The 19,264-nt window shown below is 43.9% G+C and overlaps 1 protein-coding gene across 1 annotated transcript in view; it reads right to left on the bottom strand.

The window, feature by feature from the left end:
* The window catches only part of GRHL2 (grainyhead like transcription factor 2), a 190,658-nt gene extending 187,491 nt beyond the window's left edge, over window positions 1–3,167 (bottom strand). Inside the window, exon 1 of the mRNA XM_032247908.1 lies at window positions 2,705–3,167. Coding sequence (XP_032103799.1) covers window positions 2,705–2,757 — 53 coding nt within the window. The 5' untranslated portion in view covers window positions 2,758–3,167. The remainder of the gene's footprint in view (window positions 1–2,704) is intronic.
* Between the last annotated feature and the right edge of the window lie 16,097 nt (window positions 3,168–19,264).

The raw sequence follows: 19,264 nt of genomic DNA, 5'->3' as shown, positions 1-19,264 counted from the left end.
TTGCCTGTATGTCAGTTTATGTCACAGATGATGGGAAAGTCACTAAAGCACACACTATGCAGTGTTCTCTAGACGCAGTGGACAAGTCCATGTTTTCTGATGGATATAGTTTGTAGAAACTGAACAGGAGCGAGAGGAAGCCAGCAAGGGCAATTTTTATCTTGCACAAGGCTAATGTTAAGGAATGGAGAAGGCAGCTGAAGGTAGTAGACTACAAGTTTTAGGGAGGTGGGCGTGTCTGAGCAAACACTATCTGTACTTTGTCCCTCTTTTAGTTTGAATCCCCAGGGATCCTCTAGAGTGTGTGCATTTATCCATCTCTGAATTAAGGAGTGTACAAGATTTAATCCATTGTAGGGAACAGAACTCTGGACCCCTCAGCATTAAACTGGTGATACTCTGGAAAAGAGACAAGACTGATAGTATTAGCTGGTTCATCATTTACTCATTGGGTATTAATATCACTTGACTACCAAGACCGATTACAAGAATACTTTTGACTATTTTGAGTATGCAACTGTCCAGATTAATTAGTAGAGAACTGATCATGTTAATTTACTTGATGGTGCCATTATCTCTGCCTCCGATTTCACCCATGCTGAGCGCCCTTCTGGTTCTAGAACATGTTAAGCACACTCTTACCCGAGGACCCTTGCACTTGCTCTTCCACCTGCCTGTAACACTCCTACACCAGGTATCTTAGAGCTTGCTCTGTCACTTGACTCAGGCCTCCACTCAAAGCTCACCTCATTGGAGAAGCTGTCCATGATCACCCTATATAAAAGACATCCCCATTATTCTCACTCCAGCTGGTTTGGCCTTCCTTCATAGGTCTTATCATCATCTAATTAAATGTTTACTTCTTTGTTGATTTACTATCAACAAGGATTTACTGTTTGCTCTCCCTCACCACCACCACCCCACCCACACACTAAGCACCATGCAGGCAGGGACTAGGTTCTGTTCACTAGTGAATCTCAATGCCCACTATACAATGACATTCAAGGCATATTCATTGAAAACGTGAATGGGTATTTGTATTGGTTTGAAGAAGATATGATAAATTCTTGACGTTTCTGACCTTAAAAGATATTTTGCATAGCCAAATGTAAACAAACATGCATTTATAAAACTAAAGACTAGAGTTTAATTAAAATATAGTCATCCACATGAAATACCTATAACTTCAGCCATTTGCTGAATACCAGTAAGACTCCTTGATATAAAACACACAAAATGACTAAAATTAATCATCAAAGGCAAAAATGGGATGAGGAGAAGCAATATTTATCATGACCAGTATTGTATTTTTAGAAACTTTTTTGTAACTATTGTATTTTTTGAAACTGTTAAGACACTTATCAGGCATTGTGTTCATTAAAAGTATGTCTGTTCATGAGTTGCTTTCCACTACAGTGTAAGCCCCCTGAGAACAGGGCTCATCTTATCCATCTTCACATGCCTCTATTATGCCTATCTGAATGTGCTACAAATAGTAGGTAACCAGAAAACACACTTACCTAATGAAAAACACTTTTGAGTATCAAATCACATAGTACCTATATATTCTCTGAATATATTTCATACATTTTGACAGTAAAATAAGAATTTCTTAATCTATCATTGCTTCATTTGTACACATGCTTGCTGACAAAAGATCTTAAATCTTCATGAAATTTAAGATGGGGGAGTAAAGAATTTTAAAATATGTACGAAGACAAAATGTCCTAAAAATTATTTGTTTTAATTGGCGATAGCATCAACATTGCATCAAAAGTAGAACGTTTAGATCTGAAAAGTCCACCCCATAAAAAAGACAATGCTACTTCAGCCAAGCCATGTTAACCGGATATATCTTCCTGTGCAACCCCAGAGATTGCCTAAATCTCAATGGGATTATGAAAGAAGATCCAGTGTGCGTTCATTCATGTTATTTCCAGAAACTACAGGCAGGCCTCGTAAGGCAGCTTTTCCATGAGGCTCAAGAAGCTCGAGCTTCAGGGCCTCTCACTTGCTGAGGAAGGAAGCCCCACGGTGTGACCACCCCATCTCACATACATAGTTGCATAAGCTTCAGACCCACTCCTGCCAGGGCTCCCTTAGAATAGTAACATTAAGAAAACTAGGCTAGAATTAGTAAAAATGATCCAGAAGCCATATAGTGACTTAAAGCATGTTCCAACAGCCCAGGAAGAGCGAGACAAACCAGGTCGAATTGTCTTTTTGCACTATGGTTATGATTATTTTTCCCAAGATACACAATTTCGTCTTGGAAACCATGACTAGAAAAGCAACGTTCATTAAATGTAAGCATACATAATCCCAGATACTTATCACCCATAAAAACGAGGTGATGCGTGTGGTGAAACCAGGTTGCGGGCACTCAATACTTACTTCTGATGGTAAACACATTGTTCTGATTGCTGCTAAGTAGAACTGGTTAAAGACCGACCCGTTTTCATTCAGAATTCGAGTCCTGTTGTATCACAAAACTAGGCAGTCAAACCAATGTTAATTGCGCGATTAAGTAAACTAGATTTGCAAACATTTTTGACGCGAGGATCAAAACAAACCCCCAAAACGTGCGTCACCTCGGCATTTGGATACTGAAAATTTCAAACGTGAGTCGCGTTTCCTTGAAGACTGAGATCTAGGGAAGAGCTGGGGGTATTCTCAGACAACCACACACTCTCCCCTTCCTAACCTGCCTCGAACCCTCTCCCTTGTTGGTAACGCGAGTTCTTCCCACTCCGGCATGCTGTTCTCGGTTAATTCCTCATCGGTGGCTAACTGGGTACAACTATCTGGCAGTTTTTTGCTTTTTAACTGTAACAGCGCATGTTCTCAGAGGTTCGCCTAACCTACCAGCGGCCTTAACTTGAGGCTGGTCCTTCCCCTCCACCCCTGAACAGGTCCGCAGGGCCTTCCCACTCCTCCCTCGTGGTCCCTCCACTTGGGACGGGTCCCCGCCACTTCTCCATGACATGTTTCGGCGGCCCGCGGCCTCTGGGCACCGGCCCTCCCCGGCGAAACACCTTCAGGAAAGTCCCCTCGGGGTGGCCGCAACGCCACGGCAAAGTTACCGGGGAAAGTAAAAGGGCGGCCCCGCGCACTTCCAATAGGACGCAGCCAGTTCCCAGGCCCGGACGCGCCTGAGAGGAGGGGGAAGGGAGTGTCCCCGCCGAATCCCGAGAAAGGCCGCGGGACTCACCTCCGGCTCCCTCCCGCGCCCGCCCAGGCCCCACCTCTCCAGGCTCACAAAGCCTCCGGAGGGCGAGGGCGAGGGCGAGGGCGAGAGGGCGAGGGAGGGGGCGAGGGCGAGGGAGGGGGCGAGGGCGAGGGAGGGGGCGAGGGCGAGGGAGGGGGCGAGGGCGAGGGAGGGGGCGGGGGCCGGCTCGCTGGGAGGCCGTCGTGACGCGGCGGGACCTAGCCCAGCGACCCGCGGGTGGCTCCGGCCGCGCAGTCTGCCGCTCCACCGCGCGTCTGGAGTGCCCGTCCGGGACGCAAAAAAAGCGAGTCCAGCGGCCCCGCCGCCCTGAGCCCCCGGCCTCGACAGCGAGAGCCCCCGAGAAGGCTCGGCGCGCCCCACTCAGTCCCGCCCGCCGCGTCTGAGGTGGCCGCCAACTGCGTGGAGGGCCGCGAGCTCGAGGGGCGTGCAGACGCCGTCGAGGCTCGGGAGAACCGCTCCGTGGCAGGCGCCCCTCTGCGCCCCGCCAAGGCCCTAACTCGAGGCCTCACACGAGTTCCCCTCTTGGCGAACGGTGCTTTCCCCCAGGCACCTGGGGAAGGTGGCCAAACAATACGGGGGAGGACCCAGGGGAGGCTGGCGGGGGCGGGGAGGAGGGAGGCGGAATGTGGGGGCATTGGGGGACCGCGCCGGCTGCCCCGCGCCCCCCGACCTCCCGGCGCCTAGCCTCCGGGGGCCACAGGCGGGCGTGCACTCACGCCCACCCTTCTGCCCGGTGCGAGAAGATGGCCGTTTCTGCCTCGGTATAAAAGCTCTTTGTTGCGGTCACACAAAAGCGGCCAAGCCCCACTTTTCCAGCAGGCCCTTTGGACAAATCGAAGGAACTCAGCTGAACTTCCAAATGGCCCTAAACGCCAGATCGGTGGGAGCAGCTAAAGCAGAAGGGGAAGAGCAGGCCTCCCGCGCCCATCTACCAAAACCTCTGGCAATATCCAAGTGTTTATCCGGGAGCGGGAGCTGAGACCATTCCTAAGGGAGAAAGGAAAAGGAAAATCCACTTTTACTATCAAGGCCCAAAGGGGGTATTAAACATTCACATTGTGGTAGGGTTTCTCCCCTTAACCAGGGTAGAAACATAATGCGGAAAAGTCTGGATCCACCAAAAAGAAAAAAGAAAGAAAAAAAACCAACAATAGCAACTTAAAAACAAAAACATAACAAACCAGTTGCCATCAGCCCAAAGTGGTAGTAGCAGCAGCAGGCGCGTGTGATCCACTTACTTGTCCGACTCTTGTGACATGTTTGATCCAATGAACTTGCTCCCCTTTTCCTGGAGCCTCAGCCTCTGGTGAAACTGGACTTTCAAGTCTGTGCAGGTGAAGGTGTGTGAAAGCGCCCGAGATGGCAGAACAAGAGCTACAGGTAATTCTGCTTTTCCGTCCCCCCTCACCACTCTCGCTCGCTCGCCCGCTCGCGCCCTCACCTAGCCGGAAAGGTGGGATAAGGGGGGGCCCCTCACATGGGGCCCGAGCTCGGAGGCGGCCGGGCGGTGCAGAGTCCTCCTGGATCGTGGCAATGGGCGGACACAGAGCAGAAAGTGGCGGACTTGGGCGGCCACAGGTAACTTTCTCGCAAGAAGCTGAATTCTTTCACTAAAGGGTACAAGCCCGAGGGACGAGCTGCGCGGTGATTGGCTGCGGAGCTCCCTCAGGTGAGCTGCCATTGGCAGAGGCGCGCTCAGGTAAGGCCCTTCTCCAAGTGCAGGTAACTCACTCCGAAGTTTACCTGAGTGGAGCGGCGGCATGCTGGCAGCTCGGCGGCAGCCTGTGGAAGCTGAGGGCCAGTTCTTCGAGTAGACCTCAAGCTGCGTTTTCCTCCTTCTCCAAGGCCAGGATGGGAAGGTGGGGGTACTGGACTAAGCGAAGAAAGGGGCTGGGGGAATGCAACACCTGCCAACACTAGGGATTATGGGTCGAGCGAAGAAACTAATGAGAGCCGAGCTCAGGTGTCCCAAGTGAACCAGAATCAAATGCGCAGTACGTCACAGGGCATTTAATGCCTACAGTAACAGGGCTGTTTGACAGTGGCAGAAGAGGACGGGACTAAACTTACTTTGTGCTGAAAGGGGAAAAGAAGCACAAAGTTTGATCTGTTTCGTAATTGAATTTTTAACATGCTTATTCACAACAAACACTTTTCGTGTCCTGCTGTATAAAAGACATCAGCTATATTACAGATTTTAAACAGGTGAGCATCCTTTTACGAGCTGGGCAGGTGGGAAATGGCGTGGTTTTGATGAAGTGAGGAGATTTGGTTGAATGGACACTAAGATAGCCAGGTGCACCTCTTCCATCTCAACTCTGCAGCCCGGGATTCCAGAGCGGCAAACAACCACTGAATTCGTTCTGTAAACCTGTTGTCATTTGACGTTTCCAGGCAGGCATCAACATTTACATTGTAATTCAATAGACGCTACTGCTACAAAGGTGCTTTATCCTTCCAGCTTAATATGGTTGCTACGGAAACACTGCAGGATGAAACTGACTTTTTTTGTGGTAATGTTTCTCCTGGTTGGGAACAACGCAAATTAGCAAAGGTGTAATTTATAACCGCTGCTAACAAAGAGTGAAGTATCTTTGAAGTTCTGACTGGGATCTCGCTCGTACATATGGATTGTGGAAATAAAGGAGGACATGGAAAACTTACCATATTTTATTTCAAGTTAATACTAAAGCTGCCAGACCCTTCCTACACGGTTTTTTTTAATCTTTATGGATCACATATTTTCAGAAAATTACACGATAAAACAAGGGTTTGGTTTGTTCCATGTGTTCATTCTGAACAAATAAATTTCAAAATTGTATTTTTTAAGGACAATGTCAACACACACTTTAAAAAATAATATATTTTAAGACAATGCAGGTACTATTTTAGTATAATATTTTAAGATACATAGCTATCGTGTTCCTCTCCTTTTTAGAGGCAGCCGCATTCCACTTTTATCTGTCTCTTCTGTCATTTACCTCCCTATTTCTAAATAATTTATACTGCTCTCTCTCTTGATTTGCCAATAGATGTGGTGCTCTGACTACCTGTTGCTTCAGATTAGGATTTAGTTCTCTCATGCCAAGCAGCTTCTCCTTCCAACATAGCACTTTCACAGTTTAGAAGCTAAGTAAGTGACTATGCCAATAGCAGTGACAACAGTCAGCTCGTGTACTATTATTATTTTCTTTCTTGTAAAACCTTGCATCTATTTACTTAGTTTATTATGCACCTATCCCGATATTTTTCTACAACTGATCTATCAAATGACTATCATGTTTATTTTCCAAATGATCAAACAATTCCAATTTTCCCCGGAAAACAATTCCTCTAGAAATTCATTGTTCTACTGTTTCAATGGAGATAAGTTACTCTGTGGATCCACTGCTCAAGTGTCAACCTAGGACAGTCTTTAATTTGTAGTGTGAGAATCCCCATTTCTGTGTTTTGTGCCTTCTTTTTTGGTTTACTGCATCATTTTCCATGGCACGTGTTCTAGTAATAGCCCAAGAAAGGGCACAGAAGGTAAAAATTTGAGTTCTTACATAATCGTTATGACTTTATTCAACTTTTACTTTTAATGGAGAGTCTGACCAAGTGTAGAATTCTAACCAGAATTTCTTCATTTTTAAGTTTGTAGAAATTGCTCTTTCACTTACTTAATTTTTTAATTAAAAAATAATTTTAGGCCATGCACAGTGGCTTGCGCCTGTAATCCCAGCACTTTGGGAGGCCAAGGCAGGAGGATCACTTGAGTCCAGGAGTTCAAGATCAGCATGGGCAATGTAACTAGACCTCATCTCTACAAAAAATACAAAAATTAATCGGGCATACTAGCGTGCACCAGTAGTCTCGGCTACTCAGGGGGCTGAGTAAGGTGATTGTTTGAGCTGGGGAGGTCAAAGCTGTAGTCAGTCGAGACCATGACACTGCACTCCCACCTGGGCAACAGAATAAAACCTTGTCTCAAATCATAATAATTAAGTTTTTAAAAACCAGTTCTTACTCTGTCACATCAGCTGGAGTGCAGTGACATGGTCATAGCTCTCTGCAACCTCAAAATCCTGGACTCAAGTGATCCTCCTGACTCAATTTCCCAAGTAGCTGGGATTACAGGCAGAAATTGCTGTTTTATCTTCTAGCTTCTAGTGTTACTATTGGAAATGTCACCTAATTTTGCTATGCTTCAGTTTCCTCATCTATAAAATGGAGATAATAATAGTAATTACCTCACTAATATGTCTGAGCCACTTAGAACTGTACCAGGCACTAATTAAAATCTTAATTATTATTCAATCTTATTATTTTTTAAACTGGGTTAATCTCAGAATGTTATCTTTTTTTTTTTCCTGTGACATATCTCTTCATCTTTTGTCCTATTTTGGAGGATATTTTACTTTACTTTCTACTGCGGTTGTTATCTCTGCTATTTAAAGAGCTCATTTCATGCTGTCTGTTATAAATAGAATTTTGTGACTATGTCACAGTTGCACTAACTTTTCCTATCTTTTAAGAGTGTTTGCTTACTGTAAGGTTTTCTTCTAGCTTCCCTTCTCATGTATTTGTTTTAGTCCCATCACGTTAGAGGCTTTCGTCAACTGTCTGCAAACCTTTTCCTCTCCTTTTATAAGTAAGAAGGAAGTAATAGAAACCTCACCAGGAACTCTATATGGGGGTGAGAAAAGTGTGCTTGCTCTCTGGTGGGCTTGTGGTGATCAAGTATGGTGATCAGATGAAAGCTCGTCTTTTCATGGGAAGATACCTCAAATGTCAGAAACTAGATGTCTTTTCTTTGGGGTGTGTCACTTTCTCATGAGAAATATCTTAGAATCTCTTGCCTGAGGAGGCATTCACTTGGCTGCCAATGTTCTGGAAGTGGTTTAGGGGAAGGGGTCTGGATGAGTAACTGTTTAGGATGCAATCTTTCACACTTTTTTCTTTCCAGCTGGTGCCTTATTCCTGCCCTTCTTTGTGCCTGCTGGACAAGCCTCTCTCCTCTTTCTCTTGCTGACTGCAAGGATTGGGACAGGGCACCTGAGACTCCGGCAGCTCCAAGTGCCGACATTGACCTGGCCCCTTGCGTTTAGCTGCTCACGTCTCCGTCACCCTTCTGGGGCCCCTCATCAGCATTTTCTTCTGGTGATATCTGGCATCTCCAAGGCCTAGACCACTCTAGGGTTTTGTAGGGAATTGAGTTCTTTCTGTACTGACCTCTAGGGCCACATTAGAGTGCAGCTTTCACTGTTCTGTTAAACTAGTTTTCATTCCTCCATCAAAATTGTGTTGAAGCAGGGCTTTTGCTGATGACTCCTCCTCTGTCTTCTTTGCCCCTGTGAATTTATCCCTTTATGTTCTTTTACTGTCCTTTTTAGGGGGGAATGAAGATAAACAAATGTGTTTAATCCTTTAATTTGAAGTCCGTTTCCAAAATTACACAAAAGCTTTTACCAAACTGTCCCAACTTTGTTTGTGCAAAGAAACACAGTGTTTATGGTTAAACCATTCCTTTTGTTGGTTTATGATAGTCAAGAATCTTTTCTTCCTCTTTGGTGTCTAGTAACTCAACTTTGATCATATTGCCCCCAACGGGCTAACTACTGCTATATTCATTGGTTAGATTAGTAAAGGAAAATGTTTGAAAAGACTATTTTAAATTGTCAACCATAAAATTACCTGTTACCCAAATATTTTGATTCCTTTGGCATCAAAGGAATATTTGTTCCTTTGAATAAATAGGAAAGTTTCTGCCACACTCACCATGAGACTATATTACTGCCTCTCCAAATGCCATAAACACTTATGTATGGCAGTGGTTTCCAAGGTGTGGTCCCTGGATTGACTGTCAATGTCAGATCCCCATGGGAACTTGTTAGGAATGCAGATTGACCAACTCACCCCAAACCCATGGAATCAGAAATTCAAAGAGGTGGGCAGCAACCTGTGTTTTTAACAAACCTATAGGTGGTTCTGATGCATCTTAAAATTTGAGAAACACAGTACAGTATTCTGACAACATGAAGTTGCACACCCTTAGCCATTGAAGACCTCATCCTAAATTGTGCTGGACATGGAGTTTTGCAACAGACAGGCATAGAGTAAGTAGTGGATTATTCCATTCTCAACCTAGTGATTATTTATTTAATGGTTGACAACTGTCCTTAGTTGCAGTAGTTAGCTCGTCAAAATAATAATCCTGAAATCTGCTGCAGTATGCATCATGAACTTAGAAGTTTCAGCACAGTTTAGAGTTTGATGGTTATTTTAGGAGACAGCAACAAAGCAAATGTTCATATATAAAACTGGAAACAAGATAGTGCTGTTTTTAAACCAACTTATTTTATTTATGAAGTAAAATTTTTAATTAAATTCCTGGGGCAAAATGGTGTTATTTTTATTATCATTTAAGTAATGGTCTTTAACATCTATTAAGATGGCTATTCTCATTTTCTATTTAGAATTTGATGCTAAATTGTCATTTCATTACAATGAACCTTTTATAATGAGACTTGGGGGAAAGGATGCCATTCTGTGGCATCCAGGCAGGGGAATCCAATTTTTTTTTTTTTTTTTGGGATGGAGTCTTGCTCTGTTGCCCAGACTGCAGTGCAGTGGTGTGATCTCAGCTCACTGCAACCTCTGCTTCCTAGGTTCAAGCAATTCTCCTGCCTTAGCCTCCTCAGTAGCTGGGATTACAGGTGCCTGCCACCACGCCTGGCTAATTTTTGTATTTTTAGTAGAGATGGGGTTTCAACATATTGGCCAGGCTAATTTGGAACTCCTGGCCTCAAGTGATCCACCCGCCTCAGCATTCCGAAGTGCTGGGACTACAGGCGTGAGCCACGGTGCCCCAGCCAGAATCCAGTTTTAAAGGGCTGCAGATCTAGTTGAACAAGTCTGCCTGCTGACCGTCTTCTGCCATATGTCATCATATGTGGGGCCACTACAGCAGATCTGCCATTGAATCTGCTGTGAAGCCATGACAGGCATTATCTCCTCCTAGGTTGTTTTGCACTCTAAAAATACTAACTTATTAAATTGGCTGTTATCCCCAAGAAGGAACCTGGAGAAGAATAAAATGTGCCTGGATGCCTAAATTTGAAATTGACCTAAGGATGTATCACTTAACCAACTAAGCATTCATGTGTCTTTTTTTTTTTTGAGTCTAAGCCTTGCTCTGTTGCTCAGGCTAGAGTGCAGTGGCACCATCTCAGCTTACCACAACCTCCGCCTCCCAGGTTCAAGTGATTCTCCTGCTTCAGCCTCCCGAGTAGCTAACATTACAGGCACGTGCCACCATGCCCACCTAATTTTTGTATTTTTAGTAGAGACAGGGTTTTACTATGTTGGCCAGGCTGATCTCGAACTCCTGACCTCATGATCCACCTACCTTGGCCTCCCAAAGTGCTGAGATTACAGGTGTGAGCCATGGTGCCCAGCCAAGCACATGTCTTTAGTCCTTCATTGTTTGTTTGTTTGTTTGTTTGTTTTAAGACAAGGAATCACTCTATAACCCAGGCTGGAGTGCAGTGGTGCAATCCTAGCTCACTGTAGCCTGCCTCAATCTTGTGGGCTTAAGCAATGTTTGGCCTCTCAAAGTGTTGGGATTATAGGTTTGAGCCACCACATCCTGGCCCTCTAAGGCCCCTAATAGAATCCTCACTTACAGAAAAGTAAGGAAGGAGATGAAAGTATTAAAGATGACAACAAAATTGGAAACTGGAAAGTGACTGAAGGAGTAGAAACTGATTTAGCAGAGTTGAGACAGATGAGCTTAAACATCTGTAGACGCAGGATCATGATCATTTAGCCTGTAGAACTTCAGAAAGGCCTAGGACAGGGGTGTCCAATCTTTTGGCAGTCCTGGGCCGAATTAGAAGAAAATTTGTCTTGGGCCACATATAAAATATACTAACACTAACAATAGCTGATGAGCTATTAAAAAAAAAATGTCTCATAGTGTTTTAGGAAAGTTTACAAATTTGTGTTGGGTGCATTCAAAGCCATCCTAGGCCACAAGTGGCCTGCAGGCCAAGGGTTGGACAAACTTGGCCTAGAAAATCAAGTGTCTGATTATCATTGCAGGTGGGAGGGAGTGATAGGACTGATGCCAGATGGATTGATTCAAAAGCTTGATGCAAAGCTGTTAGGCCCCCAGGCCCCCTACCCCACCCAGTGCAAGTAAGCTCCCATCCATATTAGTTTTCCAGGCTGCCATAACAAAATACCACAGATGGTGTGGTTTAAACAACAGAAATTTATTTTCTCACAGTTCTGGAGGATAAAAATCCAAGATCAAAGTGTCAGCAGAGTTACTTTCTTCAGAGGCCTCCTTGGCTTGCAGGTGTCCATCTTACCATGTCTTCACATGGTCGTTTCACTGAGTCCACATGTCTGTGTTCTAATCTCTTCTTATAAGCGTATGGGTTTAGGGCCCACCCACATGACTCCATCTTACCATAATTACCTCTTTAAAGGCCCTATCTCCAAATAACACTCATGTTCTGAGGTACTAGGGGGGTAGGACTTCAATACTTGAATTTGGGGAGATACAATTCACCCCAAAACTCCATCCCATCTCTATGCTAGGAGGAGACAGAGTATACTATAGTGAAATGGAACCAGCAGGGCTTCCCACTTGGGTACATCAGGGGAACCATCAGGAGGGAGGCACAGGACCTACAAGAAGGAGAGCAAGTGAAAGATCGTATGCTAATCAGTGCGATACCATCTCATAGTTTCCTCCACCCAGCTTAGTAAGCCAGGAGCCAAGTTTATACCACCACCACCCATGCCTCTCCCCCAAGGCAAGAGATCAGAGGATGTTTCTTTAAATAAATTATAAGATCCTAGAAAAAGATCTACAGTTGTGAATGTGTAAGTGTTCCCCAATCCAGAAGAAGGGAGGGAGGGAGGAAGGAAGGGAAGAAGAGATGGAGAGACAGAGAAGGAAAAGGAAAGAAGGAAGGAGAAAGAAAAAAAGAAAGATGCTTGCTGTCTATCAAATCTCCTTTCAAAAAAATCCTTCAGTCCCACCCTCACAGAGAGTCTCTAATGAGCTTTTTATATCACACTTAAATATAAACATGAGGTCAAAGATCTACAGTGTTTGAGAAAAGCCTCCAAAAGGAAGCACAAACTCTAGAACAAAAGTCTACCTAAAAGGATAACTTTGAGGAAAACTGATAGTACCAGGATGGGATGAAGAATATATGATTAATATGTAAACAAATAATGCACCAATGAAACAAGAACAATGTACTATTTAAGAGCAACAAACAGAAGGGCACGGTGGCTCATGCCTGTAATCCCAGCACTTTAGGAGGCCAACGTGGGCACATCACTTGAGGCCAGGAGTTCTAGGCCAGCCTGGTCAACATAACAAAACCATCTCTACAAAAAATACAAAATGTAGCTGGGAGTGGTGGCAGGCCCCTGTACTCCTAGCTACTTGGGAGGCTGAGGCAGGGGAATCACTTGAAACCAGGAGTCAAAGGTTGCAGTGAGCTGAGATCGTACCACTGCACTCCTCCAGCTTAGGTGACAGTGAGACTCTGTCTCAAAAAAAGAAAAAAATCAATAAATAAAAGCAACAAAAACAAATATTAGAGGGCCAAAAGGAGCTTCTGAACATTAAAAGCAGGAAAGCTGAAATAGAGCCTTTAATGGAATATTAAAGATAGAATATAGCTGGAGGCCAAGGTGGGAGGATCACCTGAGGTCGGGAGTTCACGACCAGCCTGACCAACATGGTGAAACCCCATCTTTAAAAAAAAAAGAAAAAAAGACAGAATATAGGAAATCTTCCAAAAGTAGACCAAAAAGACAACAAAATGGACAATAAAAAGAAAAGTTTACAGAAAATTTAAGAAACAATAATATGTGGCTGACAGATGTTTCAGAAAGAGTAGAAAAAATAATGGGGAGAAAATTATTAGAAAAAAGATAAGGCCAGATGCAGTGGCTCATGCCTGTAATCCCAGCACTTTGAGAGGCCGAGGTTGGTGAATCATGATGTCAGGAGTTTGAGACCAGCCTGACCAAGATGCTGAAATCCCGTCTCTACTAAAAATACAAAAATTAGCCAGACTTGGTGGTGGGCACCGGTAATCCCGGGTACTCGGGAGGCTGACTCAGGAGAATCACTTGAATTTAGGAGGCAGGGGTTGCAGTGAGCCAAGATCACGCCACTGCACTCCAGCCTGGGTGACAGAGCAAAACTCCATCTCAAAAAAAAAAAAAAGAAAGAAAAAGAAAATATTATGTTTCTTATTGATAGGACCCACTTAATGCTCGGCCCAGTGAATTACATTTCTTGGCTGAGCTTTCCAGAGAGTAAAAATAAAATGAAATACGCGAAGAAGAACTGCTTGCACATGAAGGGTTAAGAATCAGAATGTATTAGACTTTTTAGCAATACAACCAGCTTGAAGAGATTAGAAAAATGCCTTTAAATATTGGATTCCATGCCTAGACAAGTTATCAACGAAATATAGAAGTGGAATAAAATTTCATTTCAGAAGTGCAAGGTGTCAAAAATTTCCTGTCATGCCCTTTCTCAGAAAGGTTTTGGGTTATATCTTTCATTAAAACATGGAAGAACACCAAAAAAAGGAATAGTCCTAAGACATAGAAAACAGGGTAGGCAACAAAAAAAGAGGAAGGGCTGGGCGCGGTAGCTCATGCCTGTAATCCTAGCACATTGGGAGGCCGAAGCAGTTCAAGACTGCATCTCAAACCTGGTGAAACATGCCTCTATTAGCCAGGTGGGGTGGTGAGCGCCTGTAATCCCAGCTACTGGGGAAGCTGAGGCATGAGAATCACTTGAACCCAGGAGGCTGAGGCTGCCGTGAGTTGAGATCGCACCACTGCACTCCAGCCTGCACAACAGAACCCTGTCTCAAAAAAAGAAAAAAAAAAAAAAAAAAAGAGAGAGAAAGAGAGAAAAAGAGGAAAATCAGAGAATGATGACTTTGTAGCCAGCTTAGAGTAACTAAACTTCTCCTTCAACAGAGGTCTCTGGATGGGATAGAGGGCGAGAATCCAACTACTAAATTTAAGATTGTAGGAAATCATATTGATAGAGTCTTTGTGAGTGTGGAAAGTATTAGCAATAGGTACAGAGAAAACAAAGCAGATATTTAGCATTCAGTAGCTCTGGGAAAATAAAAAGTGTAAGAATGGAAATATAATCATATTAATCTTAGTACATACTTGGCTCAACTGAATAATATTCATATGCATAGTAATAGAATTACTGAGTGATAATTTACTAAAATCGGTGATAAAACTCAACTGAAAAGATAAAGGGAGAGAGGTACTGAAGTTGTATGGATAAGAAGGAAGTGGGCTGGGCGCAGTGACTCACACCTATAATCCCAGCACTTTGGGAGGCCGAGATGGGTGGATCACGAGATCAAGAGATCAAGACCATCCTGGTCAACATGGTGAAACCCCATCTCTGCTAAATATACAAAATTAGCTGGGCATGGTGGTGCGCGCCTGTAGTCCCAGCTACTCAGGAGGCTGAGGCAGGAGAATTGCTTGAACCCAGGAGGCGGAGGTTGTGGTGAGCCGAGATCGCACCATTGCACTCCAGCCTGGGTAACAAGAGCGAAATTCCATCTCAAAAAAAAAAGAACCTGTAATCCCAGCACTTTGGGAGGCCGAGGCAGGTGGATCACGAGGTCAAGAGATCAAGACCATCCTGGTCAACATGGTGAAACCCCGTCTCTACTAAAAATACAAAAAATTAGCTGGGCATGGTGGCGTGTGCCTGTAATCCCAGCTACTCAGGAGGCTGAGGCAGGAGAATTGCCTGAACCCAGGAGGCGGAGGTTGCGGTGAGCCGAGATCGCGCCATTGCACTCCAGCCTGGGTAACAAGAGCGAAACTCTGTCCCCCCCCCCCAAAAAAAACAGAAAAAAGAAGTGGAGGGTAGTGAAAGAGTTAAATCAGCTTCCATAGTAGTAAGTCCATAGTTGCTGCCTACAACTTATAAATCATGAACTAGCAACATTAGTGTTAGTTAGGAATGTGTCAGGCTGCTAGTAAATCAAGGCTAATCATTTTTTAGAAAAATAGGATTTAATTTTTCTCAAATAAATAATGGTTTCAAAGTTAGCAACACTGGCTTTAGTCCTGATATTCGGCGATGTCAATTCTGATATCTCAAGGATTCTCTTGGCCTTTTTTCTGTGGGCGGAAGATAATCCCTTCAACTATAACCATTACGTCTGTGTTTAAGGCAGCAAGAAGGAGGGAGGAATAATGCTAGCCTCAAGCAATACCAGCATTGATATTAGAAGCTTCCAACATGCCTTCATCTGATATCTCATTGGCCAGTACTAGATCACACAGTCACCTCTATCTGCAAGGGTGGCTGGAAAAGTGTTATCAAGCTTTTCCAAGCCCTAAGGCAGGCAAGAAAGAAGAAATTGGAAATGTATTAGCAAGTCAGCATATTATTTGGAAATGCAGGAGTAAATATTAGAATTTTTAAAAGAAAGTTCAAATGATGAAGAAGAATTGCTGCCAAGCACAGTGGCTTACACCTGTCATCCCAGCACTTTGGGAGGCCAAGGTGGGAAGGATTGCTTGAGCCCAGAAGTTGAAGACCAGCCTGGGCAACATGGGGAAACACTGTCTCTACAAAAAAAATACAAAACTTTAGCCAGGCATGGCAACATGCAACTGTAGTCCCAGGTGAAGGTTGGAGAATTGATTTAAAAAAAGAAAGAAAGAAAGAAAGGAAAAGAATTGTCTCTTAGGAGTAGGACTGGAAAGTGGGTAGGAGTGAGGCATGCCTTGTAAACAATATTACTTTCAAAAGTATTAATCAATGTAATCATTTGACTTTTAAACTACATATATGGTTTTATATACATATACAGTTAATACATACATATATATATATATATATATACACACACATATACACACACTTTTGATCAGAATATGGCTAATTTGAGAAATTACAGTGCAAATTGCAAACATACTGTGCACTCTCTTGCCCATTTACAGATCTGTCTCCTCAAAACTCTTGCTTTCTTTCCTCCCTCACCCAGCCAGCTCCCAACCTTCCTTCATGTCAGTGTTCATTATCTCTTCCTCAGGGAAGCCTCTTCCATGCTCCCAGATGAGAGATAGGTATTTTGGAAAGATACATCTCTCCATAATTGATTTACAGAGCAACACCTCTGTTCTTGACAACACTTAATGCAGTTGTGATTTCACATTTACTTGTGTGGTCTTTGATGACCAACCATCTCCCACCACTAGACTCTAAGCACCATGAAGGCAACTAGCATGCCTATTATTGGTTCAGCATCATCTCTCCAGTGCATAGCTGGCAGATGTAAATATTTGATGAACGAATAAGTGACAAACACTCTCAGTCACAAGCATCCTTCCCATTCTACAACTGTTCCATGGTTGGGGAACTTCAGCTGAGCGAGGCATCACATTGAGCACCTTCAACAGAACTGTCGAGCAAATAAATTCCAGAAGCAGCTGGGCGAGGCGTCTCACGCCTGTAATCCAAGCACTTTGGAGGCCAAGGCGGGTGGATCACCTGAGGTCAGGAGTTCAAGACCAGCCTGACCAACGTGATGAAGCCCCGTCTTAAAAAAATAAATAAATACAAATAAATTCCAGAAGCATTTATGGAGACCCTGCTGTACTCCAGGTGAACTGGCTTCCTCATTTAGGTCTCAACAGTACTCTATGAGATGGTAATGATAAGAGTTAAGGATGCATTCTGCAGCAAACCAAAGAGCAGCCAACTAGTAGAGCTAGTAGGGCCTTTGCCAAGACTGGTTAACTTCTCTTGCACGATAAGAAATCTGGAGCCAGGGACGGAGGGAGGCATTCGCTGACATTAGATCAAAAATTCGTAATTCACAGCTCTGAATCAGTGTCTTTGCACTAGTCTGCTGTTCATGGTAGAAAATATCATGTCCTTGAATAGTCAAATTTAAAGGCACAAAGACAAAGCACTCAGTGCAGGGATGAACATTTTTCCCAGAAGCTCTCATCAGACTTTCATTTTTATCTCATTGGCCAGAATTGGGTCATATGACCAGTATAGATCAGAAGCTGGAAGAACTGTCCATGAGGTTAAAAAAAAAAAATCTCCACTCAATAGTTGAACAAATCAGGGTTATCTTAGCAAGAAAGAAGTGAGAGATTGGTGTTTAACAGGACCGGGCATGGTGGCTCATGCCTATAATCCCAGCACCTTGGGAGGCAGAGGCAGGCAGATCACTTGAGGTCAGTAGTTCAAGACCAGCCCAGTCAATGTAGTGAAACCCCCGTCTCTATTAAAAATACAAAAAATTTAGTCAGGTGTGATGGCTCATGCCTGTAGTCCCAGCTACTTAGGAGGTTGAGAAAGGGAGAATTGCTTGAACCAGGGAGGCAGAGGTTGCAGTGAGCCGAGATCATACCACTGCACTCCAGCCTCAGTGAGAGAGTGAGTTTTGAGACTCCATCTCAAAAAACAAACCAACAGCAGCTGGGCACAGTCTATAATCTCAGCATTTTGGGAGGCCAAAGTGGGAGGATTGCTTGAGGCCAGGAGTTTGAAACCATCATGAGCAACATAGAGAGACGCCTTTTCTACCAAAATTAATTTAAAAAAAAGTTAGCCAGGCATGGTGATGCATGCCTGTAATCCCGGCTATCCAGGAGGCTGAGGAGGGAGGATTGCTTGAGCTCTGCAGTGAGCTGTGATCACACCACTGCACTCTAGTCTGGGCAACAGAGCAAGACCCCACCTCAAAAAATATATAAAATAAAATAATTTTTTAAAACCCAGCAGTGATACAGTATTAATAGTTCCATAGTACAGATAATAAATTTGACTTTCATTTTGGATAATGTAAGTAGCAGAGCTACAATTCAAATCTAGATCTGCCCTTTTTCAAAGCCTGTACCATGCCACCTCCTAGCCTTGAATATGAAGTTGTTTCTTTTCCTGTATACAGATGTGGTAGATTGTGGCTTCAGAGAGGAAAACTACTTGACGCAAGGTTTTGAAGGAAATAAAGCAAATTGGGTAGATAGGGAGAATGAGAGTGTGGTTGTGGGATGTTGTATTAATTGGACCCTCCTTGACTTTCACTCTGTGTGAAAATGTTTTTTATGTATCCTATTGATCATCAGGGCATCTCTGTCTATTTAGGGGATTATTATTATTATTGCTTTGATGATCTAAATGAACTATAAATACTCCAAGATGAGATAACATTTACCCAAGGGAAAATGCCAGAACAAGAACCCAGAGACCATGGCTAGGGCCACAGCAGAACAGAATGTTCCCTCTGAGATTTTTAATGAGACATGCTTATTGTTGATGCGTCAACATCTTGGAAATGTCTCAACCTGGAAAAACATATATTCAGATAACTTAATATCATGAAACTTCCTCGTTCCTATTTGAACACCTTCAGTAATTCCGCAGTACAAATATGGCAACCTAACATACCGGTTGCAGCCTTCCTCTAACCCCTATTGCCTGAATCTGTCTCCAGTGGTCTTCCACATAAGAAGAAACGAGGTGGGTGTAGCCTGATATGCGGTCGGCAAGCTACAGCCTAAAGAGAATCATTCTTGTCCAAGCCTTGGGACCCCTTCCCAACCCCCACCCCCATCACAAATTTGACCACCTAAGCCACGTGTAAACATTTGGAGGGCAGGTCAAGAACACCAGAAAGAGTATTTGGAGGCTGGGCATAGTGGCTCATGCCTGTAATCCCAGCACATTGGGAGGCCAGGGAAGGTGGATCACCTGAGGTCGGGAGTTCAAGACCAGCCTGACCAACATGGAGAAAACTCATCTCTGCTAAAAATACAAAATTAGCCAGGTGTGGTGGTACATGCCTGTAATCCCAGCTACTCAGGAGGCTAAGACTGGAGAATCACTTAACCCAGGAGGCGGAAGTTTCGGTGAGCTGAAATCACACCATTGCCACTGCACTCCAGCATGGGTAACAGAGGGAGACACTGTCAAAAAAAAAAAAAAAAAAAAAAAAA

Source organism: Sapajus apella, unplaced genomic scaffold (genome assembly GCF_009761245.1).
Source record: "Sapajus apella isolate SASKATOON/1434 unplaced genomic scaffold, GSC_monkey_1.0 scaffold3, whole genome shotgun sequence".
In the NCBI taxonomy this organism is placed as follows: domain Eukaryota; kingdom Metazoa; phylum Chordata; class Mammalia; order Primates; family Cebidae; genus Sapajus; species Sapajus apella.
This window is presented reverse-complemented; position numbering and strand designations above follow the sequence as displayed.